The sequence below is a fragment of the Erinaceus europaeus genome, chromosome 10 (assembly GCF_950295315.1).
Source record: "Erinaceus europaeus chromosome 10, mEriEur2.1, whole genome shotgun sequence".
NCBI lineage: Eukaryota > Metazoa > Chordata > Mammalia > Eulipotyphla > Erinaceidae > Erinaceus > Erinaceus europaeus.
Window position 1 is genome coordinate 119737087 of NC_080171.1, and position 20527 is coordinate 119757613.

At 40.7% G+C, this 20527-nt stretch overlaps 1 protein-coding gene across 8 annotated transcripts in view; it reads right to left on the reverse strand.

Moving 5' to 3' along the window:
- PTPRM (protein tyrosine phosphatase receptor type M) overlaps positions 1-20527 on the reverse strand; it is a 770521-nt gene that overhangs the window by 466214 nt on the left and 283780 nt on the right. For all 8 annotated transcript variants that reach the window (XM_007517155.3, XM_060200700.1, XM_060200698.1 and 5 more), the window contains exons 3-4: positions 17797-18068; positions 1502-1580 (exon numbers count right to left, since the gene is read on the reverse strand). In XM_007517155.3, coding sequence (XP_007517217.1) covers positions 1502-1580; positions 17797-18068 — 351 coding nt within the window. The remainder of the gene's footprint in view (positions 1-1501; positions 1581-17796; positions 18069-20527) is intronic.

Sequence of the window (20527 nt, forward strand, 5' to 3'; positions counted from 1 at the left end):
AAAAAGAATGCATAGTGGTTATGGGGAACATAGTGCGTGAACTTACACGTGGTAACCAGCACGTATGCAGACATATATTCAGAGGCATTTGCAGTATTTTAGTTCTTGAGCTCTTAAAACCCTACTCTAGGGATAGCAAATATCCTGCTGAATTTTCCTCCGGAAAAGCCTAGGTTTAACACCCAGACAGAGGTTGAACTTTTCTAGATCATCCAGATTGCTAGCAGGAGGATGGATACATAAGGAAGCCTTCTATCCTAACAATCCCACGACAGGGAAGAATCTTAAGTCTAAGCATCCTAATGTAAGGAAGCAGTGGTGAACAGGAAGTGTTGGGATGAAGGGTTTCCCTTCAGTTTCCTCTGCCCTCATGGAAGGCCCCTCTGGCAGAGCAGTGAACAGGGTCTGCCTGTACTGCTTGTTTTTTGCTTCAAGCTTGTTACCTGAGTCTAGATTACCTATGTTTCCTGTTATCCTGCCACTCAATCTGCTTTCCACACAAAACTTTTCTACTTATAAGACAGACTGTTAATATGGTACTGGGAATATATAGCATTCCTTCATATCTGAGTGGCATGCACCCAGCTACTGAATGTTGTCACCAGCATTGTCTTCTTTAAGAATTCCAAGTGGAGTATAGGCAGATATCCATGGGACCAGAGAGTGCTTCATCCATACAAGGAGATAAGTATATGCATATACTCAATGGATATTTTTAAAGTACTTTCTCAGGATGAATAAGCCATTTCTTAGGTCTTTGGGTGATCCAGGTAGGTCTTATACACCTAAAAGATCCTAGGCATGTTTGGAGTTTATATATATATTATATATAATTTGTTTTTATTTCCCCTTTTGTTGCCCTTGCTGTTTTTTATTGTTGTTGTAGTTATTATTGTTATTGTTATTGATGTCATCATTGTTGGATAGGACTGAGAGAAATGGAGAAAGCAGAGGAAGAAAGAGATGAAGAGAGAAAGATAGACACCTGCAGACCTGCTTCACCACTTGTGAAGTGACTCCCCTGCAGGTGGCGATCTGGGGGATCCTTCTGCTGGTCTTTGAGCTTTGCACCAGTTGAGCTTAACCTGCTGCGCTACCGCCTGACTCCTTGAAATATATATATATTTTTATGGAATTGTGCCTGATGGATATTAGACTCAAGAAATCTGCATCGATTTTTATTATACTGATACTTGTGCTACTATTTAAAAGAAAAAAATCCAAATATGATTGCAAGGGTGTGTAGCATATCAGAGTATTTATCTAGTCCTCATTTCGATTTTTCATTTTTAAAAGATTCATAGGTATTGACAAGTACTCATACCTACATGTGGATACGTAAGTATAAGGGCTTCTGACTAACAAAACAGTATTCAGAGCTTATCAGTGAACATTATCTGCAGGACTATTCCTCCCCAGCTTTTCAAGCCTCCTCTTACTCCCTAAGTGGATTAAATATCCCAGTGTTATGCACAAACATTTAAAAATTGTGGCAACTTACTACATGGATGTCCTAACACCTTCACTTCATCAATAGCGATGTAGCCTTGATGTCCTGAAGTTATCACTTCAAAAATTACCTGGAAAAAAATCAATAAATATTTCATTATTTATTCACTTTGTCATACTTTTTTCACCAAATAAAACAGATAACATATATATTTTTACTTTTAATTAATTATTAATTAGTTCATGTTTCCAATAAGCATTATCATCTTGACCACTATCTGCTAGTTATTGTTTCAGGTTCTCAGAAGAGAAAAATCAACATTATTCAAGTCCATTTATCAGGATGGCCAGTAAAGATGGGTGAGTCAAGATAGCATCCTATCTCAAGGGACTAACTCATAAAGGATGTCAGGATTAAGAGGAAGATGTTAGAAAGAAATCCATAGTCATCTATCAGAGATATTTATAAAATTTAAATTGCATTAGGTAATATACTTCTTGCTCAAGACTGTAAGGAGGGCTCAGCGATCAGAATGGGGCACTTGAGTCTTGGATTTTATAAAGCTGAAAAACAACCAACTGTGAACAAGCACCAGGAAAGAAAAGAACATGAACCACAAGTGTAGCTCAGGAGGATTTGCCACGAAGAAGTGAAGTCTGAGCTGATCGTCGAGTATGGATGAACGAACACCGTGGTGGTGGAAGGTGTAAAGACCTAAAGGCAGGTCTGAATATGACCTTGAAAAGGAGAATGAGAATCTACATTTATGAAAGGTGAGCTATGACCATTTTCCTGTCAGGGAAGACTCCAGAAAAGACATCATGCTAAGAATATGCCAAAGGGACTATCCTAACTAAAATTCAGATGGTAGTGAAATTACATGAAAAAGAAATGACGGTAAAACACTATCTGCAATGGTGAGATCAAGAGTTTTAGGAGCTCCTTGATCATGGGCAGAGCCGAGTAAGAAAATGACAGGCCCTGTGCTTCTCAGAAGGAATGACAGTGCTTGCCATGGGTAAGTCATTACAGAGAAATTGAGATTAAGGAAGAAAACAGTACTAGTAGAAGGTTACCAACTTTCTCACTGAATTGATTCAAGTTGTCCATTGCTAGAATGTTACTCTAAAGGACCACGTGATACCCTACTTTCACATTCATTTCTACAGCAAAAAATAAAATCACCATGCAGATCACGACTTACACAGTAAGAAAATAAGTTACAACACAACCCAGCAGTTACACACTTATACATTCAACCCAGGGAAAAAAATGAAAAACTTCCCTTATATAAAATCCTGCACACAAATGATAAATGACCAAACAGACTGGCACATCAATTGTATAGGTATTGCTCAGCAATAAAAGCAGAACTATGAATACAGCCGACAACTTGAATCAATCTCCAGGCAAGGATACTGAATGAAAAAGCCCATCACACAGACAGGACCAAGATGGTTGATAAAGACAATCCTCAAGAAATCTCTTCAGATCCCGGTATGTCTAAAGAGGAACAAGACTTCCACACCAGTAGGAGAGGAACAGCAGAGCAAGGAATACCAAAAAATCCCAAACAGAATCAACCCAGACCTGAAGACAGCAAGACACATTATAGTCACAATGAAAAGAAGTAAGGAATACAAAAAAAAAAAAAAGCCAATCACAAAAGATTATAAACTATGGGATTCAATCAAAATTACAGAACTAGGTATCGTATTAATAGCTTCCAGGGGTCAAGTGGGAAGGGAGAAAGTATAGGATAGATACAGGTGTGATTAAACAGACAAGATCAATTTCTGTGACGTCAGTCTTATTAATCTCTTCACTGAGGTAACAGATGGACACAACTGTTTTCCCTCATTAGATTTACGCTCAATGATTTGGAATTGTACTGTACAAAAACATACAAAATGTATCTACTCTGTGTTCCAAAGGATATAAAAATAATGGGCAATGGGAGTCGGGCAGTAGCGCAGCAGGTTAAGCTCACCTGGCGCAAAGCTCAAGAACCAGCATAAGGGTCCCGGTTCGAGCCCCCGGCTCCCCACCTGCAGGGGAGTCACTTCACAGGCAGTGAAGCAGGTCTGCAGGTGTCTGTCTTTCTCTTCCCCTCTCTGTCTTCCCCTCCTCTCTCCATTTCTCTCTGTCCTATCCAAAAACGATGACATCAAAAACAACAACAATAATAACTACAACAATAAAACAAGGATAACAAAAGAGAATACATAAATAAATATTTAAAAATAGCTTCTTCTATATGTAAAAAAATAATGGGCAATTTTACAAAATGTAGGTTTTAGTTGAAGGAAAACAAAGTGTGAATGAAGAATGAACCAAGACAATGAAGACTAGATGACAAATAGAATAAAATAAACAGACAAAAAAATCCAGAACACAGGATTCTTCCTCTCCACAGGACTGTCACCTCCTCTTTAGCAGAGCAATCGGATTGCCTATGAGGCAGCCAATACCAACATCAGTTTGATTTCCAGCCTGCTGGTATAAACTCAGTTACAAAATAATGTGCCGACTGAGTCCCCACACTGTAGAGGCCTGTGAGGCACAGGGAGTAAAGTGTTGGATCTATAGGCAGGAGATGCTGAGTTCAATGCCCACTATCTGCTGTGCCAGGGTGATGGCCTGGCGCTCGCTTGCTTTCTCTATCTCTCTCTCCCTCCCCCTCCCTCCCTCCCTCTCTCTCTCTCTCTCTCCATATATATACACTCTCAAATAAATAAATAAATAAATAAATATTTAGGGGGGAAACGGGTGGCAAGAGACTCAGCTCAAGCTCATGTATTTCTAATTTCCCACCAAGATTTCTACATTGCCCTCAGTCTTTCAATTGGGATACCAAGAAGTAAACAGTGACAATAGCATCTGATTAGAAAAATACTGAAAGGGAGTCGGGGAGTCAGGCGGTAGCACAGAGGGTTAAGCGCATGTGGCGTGAAGCCCAAGGACCAATGAAAGGATCCCGGTTTGAGCCCCCGGCTCCCCACCTGCAGGGGAGTCGCTTCCCAGGCGGTGAAGCAGGTCTGCAGGTGTCTGTCTTTCTCTCCCCCTCTCTGCCTTCCCCTCCTCTCTCCATTTCTCTCTGTCCTATTTAACAACAACATCAACAACAATAACTACAACAGCAATAAAAAACAACAAGGGCAGCAAAAGGGAAAATAAATTTAAAAAATTTATAAAAGAAAAAAAGAAAAATACTGAAAACACTGAATTGTCTTCTAAGTAACTTAAAACTTTGAAAATAAATTTCTGGAATTTGACAATGTTCAGCACTGATTTGCTGCTGATTCTAGAGACAAAAAAAAGGAGAGCAGTATTTATAGATGTTTAAGTATGTGACACATAGATATTTATAAATACACTTACATACACATTTATATTTACATGTAAGTAAAATATTCATATAATATATTTAGGTATTTTATTGGTAAGAAGGAGGATTGTGTGACATAACTTTGAAGCAATGTATGGTTCAGAAACTGAAGCAATTTTTTTTTTATTATCTTTATTCATATATTGGATAGAGACAGCCAGATATTGAGAAAGGGGAGATAGAGAGGGAGAGAGGCAGAGACACCTGCAACACTGCTTCACCACTCACAAAGGTTTCCCCCTACAGGCAGGGACCGGGGGCTCAAACCTGGGTCTTAGCACTTTGTAACATGAGCACTCAAGCAGGTGTGCCACTACCCAACCCTGAAGCACTTTTTTTTTTTCCAAACAACCATTTTTAACTCCTTATAATCAGTAAGGAATTTATGCATAAAAGTCTCATTAACCATTTCATCAGGTTTATAACACAGTATTACAAACATTTGTATGAGTATCACAACTGTGCACTGAGATCTGAATTAAAAATATGGGCTTTTGAAATAAATATAATTAAATGAAGATATACGTGGGAATGGTGGCACAGTGGGTAGAGCACTGAACTCACAAGCATTAGGCCCAGAATTCAATGACCACCACCACAAAAGGCAGTTCAAGTGATGTGTGTGCTTGCACACTCTTGCTGATAACTTGATAGCAGCTGAAACTGCCTGAATTTAGGCATTGTTGAACAGTTTGAGAATGAGCTTCAACATCTGATCATTAAGATACTTGCTTTGTTATTTCTAACAAACAGGGTTAAAATGCAGCTAAAGAGGTGGCCTACCTTCATAAAAATCAATTGTAGAATTTTATGAAAAGCTTTTTTATTGTGAACTCTGGATTTTGCAATTTACTACTTTGCACTTTTTTCTACACAGTACCCTTCTCAAGACAGCTTGAAAAACAAAAATACTTTGTCATCTCTTGTCCTGGTTCAAGCCCCTGGCTCCCCACCTGCAGGGAGGCTATTTCACAAGTGGTGAAGCAGGTCTGCAGGTGTCTTTCTCTCCTCCTCTCTGTCTTCCCCTCTTCTCTCCATTTCAATCTGTCCTATCCAACAACACTGACAAAATGGCCTCCAGGAGCAGTGGATTTGTAGTGCAGGCACTGAGCCTCAGCAATAACCCTGGACACAAAAACAAAACAAAACAAAAAGTTAAGTGTATGTAGAGCCCAGTGGGGAATTGGGATGCCTGAAAATGTGGACATCTAGGGCCAAAATAATGGAAGTAAGAGTAAAGAATAACAGGAGCACACCAATACTGCCAGTGAGAAAAAAGAAAAACCTTACAAGTTGACTTTGGAATGTCACATGTTTATTTTTGTCAAGTAGCGAATATATTAAAAATCTATGTCAAAATTTAGGTTTTTCTGGACTCTTTAGGAAGTCACTGTTATTTCTCTAGAAAATTCAATTTAAAAGTAAGTAATACAGCATATGTATATCTCAGTCCCCAGAACTGACTGGATACATTATTTAATTTTCCCCACTAGATGAGGCATGAAATATCAACTCCCTCATAGGAATTAGTAGACCATCTTAGAAAAGGTAAACAATGTTTTACTAGTTCACACAATTAGAACATTGTAGTATCAGGGAATAAGTACAGGCCTGCTATATTTGTGAGTCTGAGCACTTGTCAGGACAGAATTACTATAAAAAGCAGTTATGAGGCCAGCAAGACAGGTCACCTGTATTTTGCAGCAGCTCTGTCATGAATGTGTCTAAGGTTCCAGCCTGGCCTCCACTGCACTGAAGGAAGTTTTGCTGCTGTGGTATCTTTCCCTCTCCCCTCTCTCCCTCTGTTTGTCTCTCTACCTCTATGTGAAAAAATCACGCCAGAGCAGTGAAGTTCTGGAGATGACCAACCCTCAGCAAAAGAAACAACAACAACATGGAAGAACACACTAGAATGAATATGAATACACACACACATATATATATTACAGTAATGCACAGTGGTACATATATATGGTTATTAAATAAGCATTACACCTTCATATGTTTATGTGCTGATGAATAAGCACATACAAATATATACATATATATAGGATTATAAACACACATTTTTTCCTGAATTTTTACTACCAGATTTAGTAAGGAGTGGCACAATTATCTATTTGATATGGATGGTAGAGCACCAGACAGCTATAGGACATAGTTCTAACTACACATACTTCAAGACAAAGAATTAGAAGCCCAGTCAATGGGCCCAAATCTGACCCAAATTGTCAGTCCATTAAAATTTGTCCCAAACCTTTGCTTTAAATGTCCAAAAGCTAAGGATAGTTTTTAATGGTAAGAGAAATTCAAAAGAATGCAATTTTTGTAATACATGAGAGTCATGCAGAATTCAGACTACATTCTCCATAAATAATGTTTCATTGGCTTACAGCCAGGCTCACTGAATTATTGTTTGTGGTGACGCACACATCAGAGTGGAGCCGTTGCCGCCGAGACCATCTGGCCTGCAAAGCCTGAAATATTTACTGTCCAGTCTCCTGCTTTAAGAGAATACTTTGCTGCTAGGCTCACCAACTGACTGTCATTACTCTGGATAATAAGAGAGCACACGTGGATAGCAATACTGTATCACAGCCAAATACAACACACGTCGATAGCAATACTGTATCACAGCCAAATACAACAAGCTTTGCACTGGACGGGATACTGGACGGGATTTCAACAATCTCACAGAGAAAGTTTCCTTCCTGGCTTGACTTTACAACAGTGTTACAAAAGTGGTTAAAATGCTCCTTTTGCTCATAGTATCATTAGCAAGCTTCTTTGGAAAAGGTTTCATTGTAATATACCAATACAAAAATCTACAAATTACTTTATAAACCTCAACATTTTCTAGTAAAACATTAAATTTAAACACAGCTCCCTTTAAATTCAAACATCCTATAAAGGATCTGCTATACTGAGAATTAAAATATTGAGAGTATGTTAACACTAAAACCGCTCTAATCTCATGCTACACAAAGGTCCTTTGACTTAGCTCAGCATCAGTTAACTGCCTTTTTGCTGGCATGTTTGTTTAATGATTTTACTTCTGGACTGGCAAGATAGCCCACTTGCATAGTGTGCTGCTTTGCCGCCTGTAATGACTCCTTTGAGTACAGACCCTACTTCATTGAAGGAAGCGTCTGTACTAAGGTGCCCTGCCCTTTTTCTATCTGTCTCAGCCTTTCTATCTGAATCAATCAATCAATCAATCTATCTATATCTATCTACCTATCTATCTCTCTCTATATTTGTTTATTAATGAGAAAGATAATTGTAACACCACTGCCAAGTATACAATGCTAGAGACTGAACTCAGGACCCCGTGCTCACAAGCCCAGTGCTCTGTGTCACCATCTGTGTCACTCATCTGAGTACTTTTGTTTGGACCCAAACACACAGGATATTAGGGGAAAAGTGCTGTTGTCTTTTAGGTCAGATAGTTTTTGATTATTTCAAAAGTCAGAAGTTTTTTTTTATAATAAATCTTTATATATATATTTATTGTATTTATTTATTCCCTTTTGTTGCCTTTCTTTTATTGTTGTAGTTACTGTTGTTGTTGTTATTGATGTCATCGTTGTTGGATAGGACAGAGAGAAACAGAGAAAGGAGGGGAAGACAGAGAGGGGGAGAGAAAGATAGACACCTGCAGACCTGCTTCACCGCCTGTGAAGCGACTCTCCTGCAGGTGGGGAGCCAGGGGGCTCAAACTGGGATCCTTATGCCGGTCTATTAGGTCTATTAACACTTTGTGCCACGTGTGCTGAACCCACTCCCAAAAGTTAGAAGTTTTTAAAATGTGGAAGCAGACAGAATTGCAGAGGCATTTTAATGTTTATCCTTGAAGAGTTTTGATAAGACACATTGTTAGTATTTAATTTTATATCACCTTTTTGTGGGATTTGGCTTAACAGAAAATACAACCAATCACACTTATTTACGTATGTTATTCCTCCTACTTTCTTTTTAAAAATGTTTTTTTTTCTTTTCCTCCTTGTCCTTCTCCTTTACCAGAGCACTGTTCACCTACCTCTCACTTATGGTGGTAGTGGTGTGGAGAATTGAACCCGGGAGTTTGGAGCCTTAAGCAGGAGAGTTTCTGCATAACTATTATGCTATTTACCGCCACCCTAAAAATGTTTTTAATTACCTTGCTCTGCTTCCCCACTCACAAAGCTTTCCCACTGCAGGTGTGGACCAGAGGCTTGATTCTCGGTCCTTATGCATTGTAACATGTGCACTCAACCAGGTGTGCCACTACCTGGCCCTTCCTACTTTCTAATTCATTTGAAATAAAATCCAAATATGTTCCAAAGCTTTTATCATCAACGGTGATCTGTACAGACTGGTAAAAATTCAAATTGACCGACACGCATTCTAGCTGAGGTGAAATAGGCAATGCTCCACCTACCCATTCGAGTTCCACACTATAAACAAATACTCTTTTCCAGTTTCATTTCTTCTCTCGTTTCAGCCTAGCCTGGGCCAGTTTTCCTGTTTCTCCCTGGTGACGTTGCTATCTCAACTGCACTGCTGACCCAAGCAAAGCTCTGAAGTTCTATCTGATACTACTGAGGGCAAGAAGGCTGGAGTGTCTGACGGAGAGAATATGTGTGCAAGATATGCTTTATTCAGGCCTGAATGATACCACTGTTATTGGCTGAATTCGACGTCCAGAACCAACAGAAGACAGTGCATGAAATAAGAGGAATAGAGCAGAAATACAGATAAAACAGGTTATGTACTGATTGGTTGATGATATCTTTTGACCAGAGGTCTGAGAGAATAAATTGCATTTTCCACAGAAGCACTGCCCAGGACACTGATTTGGTGCTCACCGTGGCCCATGGAACACAACAACAGTGGATAATGAGAATCCGTGTTCTGTGATTGCACTTATTCAGAATTCCAATTTCTATCAAAGTTCAAGGACTCAGATCCTTTTTGTTGACAATTTTCAATATTATTTGAACTCTTGGATGTAAAGACATGGAGACTAGAGAAAACAAGTATCTAATCACTGAGCAAACAACATCTCTGGAAACAAGATGTTCTAACCTCACTGTCTTCGGAGCCATTGAGAAAAAACATTTGTGAGTGCACCTGGTTGAGTGCACACATGACAGGGCACAAGGACCCGGGTTCAAGCCCCTGGTCCCCACCTGCAGAGGGAAAGCTTCAGGAGTATGAAGCAGGGCTGCAGGTGTCTCTGTCTCTCTCCCTCTCTAGCTCCACCTCCCCTCTCAATTTCTCTTTGTCTCTATCCAACAATAAATAAATAAATAAGTAAATAAATAATAAATAAAAAGAGAAAAAAAACATTTGTTATCAGATATTGTTATCGCCTCCTGCTACTCTTTCATCTGCTCCTGAAATGTTACTCTGGATGCCAGTGTATCAGGTTTTCACATAAGGCTGCCCTTCAGACACCTGCCCAAAGTGGGGGGAGCAGTTTAACAGTGCTGCATCCTGGTCATCCTCGCTTCAGTGAAGAGCAAAATTAGCTTCTCAAACTGCCACCTTCCCTTGCTATGTGTGAGCAAAGGAAAGGGATGCACTTACTGACACAAAAAGTCTCCATGGAAAAATGTACTTGTGGAATTTCTTTGTCAATACCTTTAAAGCAAGGGGATTAAATGGGATATGTACTTCTACACATAACTTACCAGATCCTCTGTGGCTCTTATTTAAATAAAAAACAAAGATGGAGAGAGAGAGAGAGAGAGAGAGAGAGAGAGAGGGAGAGAGGGAGGGAGAGAGAGAGAGAATCATTTAAAAAGTATTTTTAAGCAGAACTTGGACTGGAGTTGGTGCATTGCACCAAAGTAAAGGACTCTGGTGAGTGGGGGGGGGGGTGGAGTTCAGGTTCTGGAACAGGATGGCAGAGGACCTGGTGGGCGTTGTATTGTGTGGAAAACTGAGAAATGTTATGCATGTACAAACTGTTGTATTTACTGTCAACTATAAAACATTAATCCCCCAATAAAGAAATTTAAAAAAATAAATAAGAAAAAAGTGTTTTTAATTAAAAAGAAATTTTTTCTCTAAGGTTAAAAAGTTAAAGCAAAAACACAAACTAGAAGATCTTTAAAAAGCTTGATCAAAACACTGAAGCACCTATAGATAGACCACAATGCAAGATGAAAGTCTACTTTCCCAGACTGAAACAGGCTAGGGGGATGGATCACACTGCCAATGCCCACGTCCAGCGGAGAAGCAATTACAGAAGCCAGAACTCCCACCTTCTGCTCCGCATAAAGACCCTGGGTCCATGCTCCCAGAGGGATAAAGAATAGGAAAGCTATCAAGGGAGGGGAGGGGATACGGAGATCTGATGGTGGCAACTGTGTGGAGTCGTGGCCCTTACCCCACAATTTTGTCTATCATTATTAAATCACTAAAACAAACCCTGTAGATAACTTGAAATTATGGAAATGGTGATATTTATTCTGTGACAAATAAGATAATGGTAGTATACTTATAAAAAAAGAAAAGAAAGTCTACTTTCCCAAAGGTAAAGGGTAGCAAACTATGACTAAGCAGCGTTGTTTTGTAACCACTGTCCCTTTAAGTCCTTTACAAATGACTCCATCTCTCATCCAACTACCCATGGATTGTCCTGAATTTCATTTGCGTTTTCCCTTTCACTTTTGAAACGAACTGGTTCACATCTTTTCTAAATTTTGTGTAGATGACAAGCAGTGTGTGATGGCACAAAATCGGGACGATAGTCATACGGGACAATGGCACCATCACGTTACAAGTCTGACACAAGTGACAGCTGTGCTGCTGGAGAAACCAAGTACTCCCACATGCGTCCACTTGACACATGGCACCTGCCTTCCTTCCATGCACAAGTCAGTCGGTGTCCACGTCCACACTGAACGTTTTTATGAAACAAACTCTTACAGAAACTCAAACGAGGAAATAACAACTTCTTTTTTTTTTTCAAATGTTTTCTAATTGTAAGCCAAATACCCATGTTATAAAATGGTAGGTGGAAGAAAATTAAGGTAGAGAAAATAAATCATAAGCAGTTGTAAGAAACAGTGCTCAAAGGCCAGAAGCAACAGACCACATCCAAGCAGAAGACCTGAACCCCCAAGTACACAGCCCTGCTCAGCAACTACATGCTGGGAATGAAACTGAGGGGTGTGTGTTAAACAAAAAAAGAAAGAAAAGATTGACGGGGCCAGGCAGTAGTGCAGCGGGATAAGCGCACGTGGTGCAAAGCGCAAGGACCAGTGTAAGGATCCCGGTTCGAACCCCTGATGCCCCACCTGCAGGGAGTCGCTTCACAAGCGGTGAAGCAGGTCTGTAGGTGTCTGTCTCTCTCCCTCTCTGTCTTCCCCTCTTCTCTCCATTTCTCTCTGTCCTATCTGACAACAACATCAGTGGCAACAATAATGATAAATAAAAAGGGCAACAAAAGGGAAAAAATGGCCTCCAGGAGCAGTGGATTCATGGTGCAGGCATCGAGCCCCAGCAATAACCCTGGAGGCAAAAAAAAAAAAAAAAAGGAAAGGGAGTGTGAAAAGAGACATTTGCAGCCCTGCTTCACCATTAACAAAGCTCTCCCCCCGCAGGTAGGGACTGGGGGGGAGGGGCTTGAACCTGGATTGTGCTTTGTAATGTGTGCTCAACCAGGTGTGCCACCACCCAGCCTCCTCTCTCCCTATCTCCCTGTCCCACTAATAAGTAAACAGAAAACACCATGTAGATCAAGTCTTCTTCTTTTCAGTTTCCACAGTGTATCTCGTAGCCTCACTGCTAATCGAGAGGAGATGTCCATGAAGTGGCCAGTGTCTGTACTTCATGGGGGCGTCCTGTCCTGTAGCCTATCACCCTGTCCTAAGCTTTCAACCCTCAAACTGCCTTATCTCTGTACTAAAAATACATTGTGTAGCTATTGGACTTTTTTTTAAAAGATTAATGATTTAATGGAAGTGAGGTCAGAGCACCATTCTGGCATTTGGCATATGCTCAGTGCTCGGGTCAAACCCAAGGACCCACAGATGCAAATATGCCTCTGCTGTGTCACCTCCTGAGTCACTGAATACTGATTTTTTTTTCCCCCACCGACTTTCACTAGAGCTTACTGCCTGTCTACATGACTCCACTATTCCAGATGCTACCATTTTTTTTGATAGAGGGGAAGAGACAGAGAGACCGACAGACAGACAGATGCAGAGAGCCACCTGCATCATTAGCCCACTGCTCAGAAAGCTTCCCCCTGGAGGTGAGCCTGGGGGCTTGAACCTAGGTCTTTGTGCCAGGTCATGTATGTGCTCTGCCAGGTATGCCATCACGGCATCCCTGGAGACTGACTTTATGAACTACGGTCATGGAAGAAAATGTCACAGTCATACATGCTAACATAACAGCAGGTTAGGTCTTCTGTGACTCAAGATATGATAGTCACAATACAGCAGACTCCTCTCCTCAGGTTAGAGCAGAACTCCTTAGAGAAATATCGCTGTGGAGAACTGACTCAATAGCAGACAAGCTCATGGATGATTCCTGGTTTTGAGAGCTCTTTCCTCAGAAGGGATACGCTAGTCTACCAGCTGGGGACCACAGTGTGCACTAGAGAAGCTCCTCCCTGAGAAATGATGCCTGAACACAGATAACTTATGTTTCTGGCCTCTTTCTCCTTATCTCCAGATACAATGACACCTTGCACCTGAGGTGGAAATAGGATTTTCTAGGTGTTTCCCTTTCTCTTCACCTCTGCTGACATATCGTGTTCTCCTCATACCAGCTGGGAAATTTCACTCAGGTCTTAATCTGGTGATGCTAAGTTAATGCACAGCGTTTGGAAAACTGCCAGCCATTATCTCTCTAGTAGAGAATGTCATTTACTTAATAGTAATACTAGTCATGTTAAACACTTACTACTAGAGTAAAGGCTTCAGTACTTCTACTGTCCAGCATTTGAAGTTGAAATAAGAAGAAAGAACTACCTTGACTATGCCTTTAAAACCTTAATGGCTACAAAAGGGAATAAAGAAATAAATATTAAAAAATTAATTTAAAAAAACTTTAATGGCTGATGCATGGCTGGCATACACGTGAATAAGTGCATCTGCAGTGGACCCCAGGTATTTACACATGCTGATCACCAGATTCTTAAGCACTTGGCTAGGTATTCTATGTATTCCATATTCTAGATTATCTAAAAAACTACCTTTAAACTCAAGAGTCTGAGACTATTCTTGATGAATCATCCAATGAGTCAGCAATCTGTAATAAGAATTAGAATCTGACTCTGGCAAATGATGTACTGTTTAGTAATATGAAGAGGTCATTTGCAATGGCAAGTTACTGTCAGAGCTGTGCTTTATAAAAAAAAAAAATCCCACTTTTGGGTGCCTGTTCATTGAACAATTTGCTTTACATCATATCACCTTTCAGCATCCAAGTGCTATGATGCCATCCTGACCAACCTGGACAGAGGACCTCACCAGTGTGTCCCAGAACCTCCTTTCTCCAGAGCCCTGACTCACTAGGGAAAGATAGAAACAGGCTGGGGGTACGGATCCACCTGCCAACGCCTATGTCCAGCAGAGAAGCAATATTTCCCACCTTCTCCACCCTAAAAGGAATTTTGTTCCATCCTCCCAGAGGCATAAAGAATAGGGAAGTTACCAATGGAGGAGATGGGACACAGAACTCTGATGTTGGGAACTGTGTGGAATTGTACCCCTGTTATCTTACAAACTTGTTGGGTACTGTCAAATCACTAACAACAACAACAACAACAATAATAATAATGACCTCAATAATGGAAATTTTTGTTGAAATGGAAGTTCTCTGAAACACGGGACTGTATTATTTTCATTATTCCTTTTTAAAGGGAAGTCTCTTTAAAACTATTTATAAATAAATTACCCCTGTAGTTTTGTTTGTCTGATTTAGTGACAAAGAAGGTTGTTAGGAACTAAATGTAGTATTCCCCTACAAATCCATATGCTTAAGTCCTAATCTCCAAGGTGATGGTAATTTGAGGTAGAGTCTTAGGGGGATAATTGTAGGTAGATGAGTTCACAAGGTTAGAGCCTCTATAATGGAACTAGAGGCCTTTTAAGAAGGGAATCAGAGTCAGGCCTGGTGGTGACCCACCTGGTTCCCCACACATGCTACAATGGGTCTAAGCCCCAGGGCCTCATCTGCAAAGTGGAAGCTTTACAAGCATGAAGCAGTGCTGCAGGTGTCTGTCTCTATCTTCCGTTTTCATCTCGTTTTCTCTCCATCTCTATCCAATCAATGCTTTTTTTTTTAATGTGGGGGAAAATGTCAGACTGGAGTTATGAAATTACATATTTCAAGACCCCATTGCTGAGGTGAGGGGGAAGAAGAAGAAGAAAAAGAAGAGGAGGAGGAAGAGAAAGAAGAGGATGAAGAAGAAAAGGATTAGAGACCAAGTTACACTTTTCATTCCAAGAAAAGAAAAGGCATGAGAAAACCATTTGGGCATACAAGAAGGAGATGAGAGGTACCCATTTGCAAGCCAGGTGGACCCTAACAAGAACAGCATTTTCCTGGAATCTTGATCTTGGATTTCTCAGTCTCCAAAACTGTGAAAAATAAATGTCTGCAGTTGAGACTACCCATAAAATAAAGAAAAAAAATTAAGTTTGGTATTTTGATGTGACATTTCTAGATAAGACAAAAGCATAAATAAAACATTGCATCTTATTTACTTTATTATTTGTCTCCTTGTTCTGGACTCACAGTTTTCATGTACAAATGGGGTGAGGGATACCAGGGCAATGAAGTTTCCCAGAGTGTGGTGAGGGTTGGGCTTAAACTGGGTCGGCCACAATGGCAGAACAGATGCCTTCGAAAATCAGCTACCTTTCCTGCCCCCCAAAAATCTGGGTTGCATCACATGTTATTTCTAAGTAATAGACTGGAATCTGGAGGCTGTGAAAAGTCCCAAGAGAGCTCAGTCCTAATAGTTTTGGGTGGAAATCGCTAGGGCAACGGAGAAGAACATTGGGGCAAAAGCAAGTAGGATGCAATTTCCGTGTGTACCTAACAACAAGGGTGTCCTGTCCCTGATCTAGCAGATCACGGGAGACTGAGAAAGAGACTGACACAAGTTCAAAGAAAAGGCCCTGGGATGCCCAGATTACACAGACTCACTTCCCCTTGATTCCAGCTTCTTACTATCAAAGAAGAAACGTTGTCCCTCAGGTCATCATTTTTAATTATACCTCCACCTGGGTACTAATTTATTTCTAGAATAGAAAATTATTCATTAACTAGAAGGTTTTCTCTTCTGGAAGAAAGACTAGTTTTTACTCATCTTTATACGTAAAACCAATACTTTTACAGTCTAAAATTTTCAGAATATTTTTTTAGAATATTATAGCTAGCATAAAGGAAAAAAAATACATCACCTGTAACCCCAGCCAGTATCTAGGGAGATTGCATTTTTTAATATATTTATATTACTACATATATATATATATATACACACATATATTCAGTCATATTTATTTATTTATTGGGTAGGGCAGAGAGAGAGAGAGAGAGAGAAAGAATGAAAGCAAATGAAGGTAAGGGTTCCAGACCCAATATCAGATTATTATTTTTTAAAATATTTTTTAAATTTTTTATTGTTGTAGTTATTATTGTTGTTGTTATTGATGTCATCGTTGTTAGGGAGGACAGAGAGAAATGGAGAGAGGAGGGGAAGACAGAGGGGAAGAGAAAGACAGACACCTGCAGACCTGCTTCACTGCCTATGAAGCAACGCCCCTGCAGGTGGGGAGCCGGGGGATTGAACCGGGATCCTTCCGCTAGTCCCACTGCGCTACCGCCTGACACCCCATTTCTACCTTTTGACACAATGCTGGCATGGTCTCCTGGCACGGGTGTTTCAGACAGAATGGATCCAGCACTAGGGCTGACTTCCATATTCCTGAGTCCCCACTGGACACTATGAGTCAGATGTTAAAGTGGACAACGTGGCTCTCAAGAGAATTTGTTAAGCGACAGAATAGCAGCTGCTCTGCTGCTGTACCAGGACAGATCTCCATGTGGCATTTCCCCTCTGCTCATAGGGGTATGAGGAAGGGACTCAATGGCTGATTACAGTGAAGACTCACTTGCTGGAAGTTGGGTGGTAGCTCAGCGGGTTTAGTGCACACAGCACAAAGCGCAAGGACCGGTTCGGTTCGTAAGGATCCCGGTACGAGGGAGGCCCCGGCTCCCCACCTGCAGGGCGGTCACTTCACAGGCGGTGAAGCAGGTCTGCAGGTGTCTGTCTTTCTCTCCCCCTCTCTGTCTTCCCCTCCTCTCTCCATTTCTCTCTGTCCTATCCAACAACAATGACATCAATAACAACAACAACAATGAAAACAAGGGCAACAAAAGGGAAAATAAATAAATATATATATATTTTAAAAAGAAAGGCTTTCTCTTTTAGCACCAAGTGTTCTGCCTCCCTTAGAAAACTATGATCTATTTAACATAGAAAGTAAAATACATTTATCAACAGCACCTCTGTCAGGTTTCTACTTTTATATTGTTAAAATATTATTCATTTCTCTACACAATTCAACCAAGTTTAATATCTGTGTTAACTATCATAAGCTTTCCTTAAACTAACGAAAAAAACAGCACCTCCAAGGCTATCTCTGTTTACATTCACATAAAAACAATGTCTGGGGGCCAGGCGGCTTTGCACTTGGTTAGAAGTACACATTGCAATAAGCAAGAACCCAGGTTCAAGGATCTCGTTTCCACCTGCAGGGGGGGAAGCTTCACAAGCAGAGAAACAGTGCCACAGGTATCTCACCCTTTTCTTCTCTCACTCCTCCCTCTCAACTTCTGTCTCTAATCTAAATAGATATTTTCTAATTAAAAAGAGAATTGAAGACAATGTCAGCTTTTAGTAGCTAAAGAAAGCATCAAGAACAACATTACAATGAAAACATACCTGGTAAAAGTTGGGCCAGAAGGTGCTAATAGCCAGTTCTGCCCTGTTCCATGTACGGTTTGGGTCTCCAGATATATTCCAGATAGAATTCCCCAAAGGCCCATTATTGACTTTCACATAGACATTGAGTAAGCCAGGAACAGAATTACTCTTACTGGATACAAAATAGTGAAAATCAATACAATGGGTGTCGTTTTCTTTAAGCTGAGGTAAGAGGAGATGGGTTCTCTGTCCCTCAGGTCTCCCAGATGTGTTCACCATCATGAAAGAGCCTGTGAAAACAAAACCAAGGGAGCGTCACAATTGGAAACGTTACGTGCTGGCAATTTCTGAATGGTCAACGTCATGGACGTGGACTGACTCTCCCATGTCACAAATCATACTTAGACATTAAAAGTCTCATTTTAGCCAATCGGGTGGTGGTGCACTGGGATAAGCATACATAGTATGAAGCCCAGGAATCCTGGTTCCAGTCCTCTGCTTCCTATCTACAGGGGAGTCGCTTCACAAGTGGTAAAGCAGGACTGCAGGTGTCTTTCTCCATCTCTCTCTATCCTTCCCTCCCCTCCCCTCTCAAATTCTCTCGTCCTAATTAAAATGGAAGGAAGGAAGGAAGGAAGGAAGGAAGGAAGGAAGGAAGGAAGGGAGGTCTCATTTGAGGAACCCAGAGATAGGTTACTCATTGAAGGAAATACCACTCCTCTGGGTCTGAATCCTGCAGACAACACTGTATACCTATATGTCTCCTCATTTTATGATGAGTTACCAGTAAGGCAACAGAGATGAACAGCAAGGACTAAGAGTACTGGTGCAGAACCTGGGGGGAAATAGTGATTCTCTATGAGCTCTTTGAAGGCTCTATGAGCTCTTTCTGTTTTGATATTTCTGAAATATGAATAGATTGCAGAAGAAGCCAAGCTTTTGATATACCCAGGCATCAGAGATGTCACTTAGGCCCTCCCCAAGTCTAAGATCAACACACAGGGTAACTAAATAGCATCTGAATCTTCTATACTGCAAAAGGCAAGAGAAATACAAAATATTCTAAGATAGAAGGGAAAATATATCATCGCAAGGTAAGGATTCAGTTCAATTTTATTTCATTGATTGATTTTACCAGAGCACTGCTCAGCACTGGATTATGGAGGTTGGAGGGATTGAACCTGGGATTTTGGAGCCTTGGGCATGCGAGACTCTTTGCAGATATCATGCTATCCCCCTGCCTGCAAGAATTCAATTTTAATAAATGTGTATTTATGGCTGTTGCCTTTACATGTGCTCATACATGAGATAAATTAGTGTTAATGCCATTTAAGGCAAATAGGTATTGAGTCAAAGAGAGACAAGAGGTAATTTATTCAAGTTTTATAATGAGTTAGTGGCAAACCCACAACTTGAGCCTCTGAGTTTCGAAACCATTATTCATCCTGCCACAATCCAATAACCCCACATTTCTTCATGTGCCATTTGAGCATATAGGAAGAAACAAAAGCCCTTCACAACAGTGAAGGAAAATTATAGTAGCTATTTGAATATAGGGCAATTTTTCAAGAGATGAATGCTATGCACCTGGAATCTGAAAGCCAAGTCACTAGGGATGGGTTTGCTGAGGAACGTATTTTCCAGTAATAAGAAAGAACTTCAGATCTGTTTTAGGAAAACGCTGGGACAAACAAAGGGAACAGTATCAAGAGAACAATGAATTAAGTTGAGTTACTACACTCTACAAAATGCAAAACATCTTCAAACAGTACAGGCTTGACCAAGCCTATCACACATCTAAATTTTACTTGACTGGTCCTAGTAAAGTATGAACATATTTATTATGTAGTCTACAAGCATATTTATTCTACATTCTATCATTTGGGGCTCTTTTATTTGCAACACACTTATAAGATGCAATCCTGCCACTGAGAAAAAGACAGTGTTGAGAGCGTGCACACCTAGTACTAATGACTTCATCACTGAACCACATGTGCCCGAGTGGTTCTTTGTCCTTTGTATCTCCTTCTGTCTTTGGATAAATGAACACAATATCCTTTAGGATGGGCCAAAGCCTCATGCATGTGTGATTCTACCATTCGGGGTGACTTTCCACTAGGACAGAGAGACAGAGACAAAGACACTGAGATGGAGAGAGAGTAAGGCACCAGATTTTCACTCTGTATCACATAGCTCTTCCAAATCCAAAATAAATATTTCTTAAACACACACACACACACACACACACACACACACACACACACACACACACACACACACACACACCAGACATGAGGGAGAGACTGGTCCTAAAACGAGTGCAGTCTAGAATGTTCCCAGCTGTGACCATAAACTTCCTTGACAGCTCCCTGACAGCTTTCCTATTCTTTATCCCTCTGGGAGCATGGACCCAGGGTCATTGTGGGATGCAGAAGGTGGAAGGTCTGGCTTCTGTAATTGCTTCCCCACTGAACATGGGCGATGACAAATCGATCCATACTCCCAGCCTGTCTCTCTCTTTCCCTAGTGGGGCAGGGCTCTGGGGAAGAGGGGCTCCAGGACACATTGGTGGGGTCATCTGCCTAGGGAAGTCTGTTTGGTATCATGTTAGCATCTGGAACCTGGTGGCTGAAAAAGAGTTAAGATATAAAGGAGAACAAATTGTTGACTGATCATGAACCTAAAGGCAAGAATATTGCAGATGAAGATTTGGGGTCTCTGTTTTGGAAAAAGCTAGTAGGTCTATTTA